Source organism: Chiloscyllium plagiosum, unplaced genomic scaffold (assembly GCF_004010195.1).
Source record: "Chiloscyllium plagiosum isolate BGI_BamShark_2017 unplaced genomic scaffold, ASM401019v2 scaf_36748, whole genome shotgun sequence".
Taxonomy (NCBI): domain Eukaryota; kingdom Metazoa; phylum Chordata; class Chondrichthyes; order Orectolobiformes; family Hemiscylliidae; genus Chiloscyllium; species Chiloscyllium plagiosum.
In genome coordinates, this window is record NW_025118888.1 from 1 (window position 1) to 1037 (window position 1037).

Below are 1037 nucleotides of genomic sequence, written 5' to 3' on the forward strand. Positions count from 1 at the left end.
TTTTAGTGCAAGGTTACTTTTGTAATTTATCTCATCTATTTTAATTAATTTTTTTAGTATCCCTTTGTTTATGTTTGAAAGTTCAATGCTTCACCCATCCAGAGGTCTGGAATACTATTTCTGAACAGGCTGAAAAGTTTTTTAAAAAGTCAAAACGTTTTTCAAACCCCTTCATGTGGCTGGGGGCCGGCAAAACGATCGCCCCGCCCCCACCGTCTCCGATTGGTTGGTGGACTCCTCCAACCACGCCCCCTCCGGTGAAGACGTCATGCACCGGAATCCCCGCCCCTTGAGAGCTGGCGCATGTGCAGTGTAGGTCCTGCAGCGGGACAAAGACAGTGTGACTGTTTGTGGGAGAGAAATGGCGCCGGCGATTTAAGGAACAAGAACAGGAGCCGCTGGAAAAGCTGAGCAGGCCTGGTAGCATGTGTGGGGAGAAATGTGAGGAGGTGTTTCGGGTCCGGGGATCCTCCTTCAGAACAGGACCAGGTTTCAGGAACATCCCGGGGAAGGTCGCCAGGCCCGAGCGCCAAGACCTGGCTCCTGCCCCCGGGGAGAGGAGACAGTGAGACAGGGTAGGATTGGGACCCGCGGGAGGAGGGAGACTGGGGAGTTTATAAACTCCTAGGGGGAGGCCTGAGGCCTCGAATAAAATCCTCACAGAGGTAAAAACAATGACTGCAGAGGCTGGAAACCAGATTCTGGATTAGTGGTGCTGGAAGAGCACAGCAATTCAGGCAGCATCCAAGGACAGGCAAAATCGACGTTTCGGGCAAAAGCCCTTCATCAGGAATCAGGAATCCTCACAGGCCCAGTGTTTACTTCACTAGGGAAGGACCTCGCGGGTTGCCCGGCAACGGCCGCCATCTTTGTGAGGGTCAGGCGCCTGTTGTCTTGGGGAGCGTGGGCGGCCATCTTGGTGAGGGCACCATCAACTGTTATTTCTGGGAAAGACTTCCGGCCTTGTGGCAGCCCCGGCCTTGGCTGAGCTTAATTCCCCATATTGTCCAGCGATGTGCAGGTTAGGGTGGATCGGC

The 1037-nt window shown here is 53.8% G+C and overlaps 1 protein-coding gene across 1 annotated transcript; it reads right to left on the reverse strand.

Annotated features, from left to right (window-relative positions):
* Window positions 1–12: 12 nt before the first annotated feature.
* Window positions 13–1022, reverse strand: LOC122544821. The gene is made up of 2 exons (XM_043684137.1): window positions 803–1022; window positions 13–656 (listed from the first exon to the last, which is right to left on the reverse strand). Exons 1-2 carry the CDS (start codon window positions 913–915, stop codon window positions 83–85), a joined length of 687 nt encoding a protein of 228 aa, XP_043540072.1. The 5' UTR covers window positions 916–1022; the 3' UTR covers window positions 13–82.
* Window positions 1023–1037: the final 15 nt, after the last annotated feature.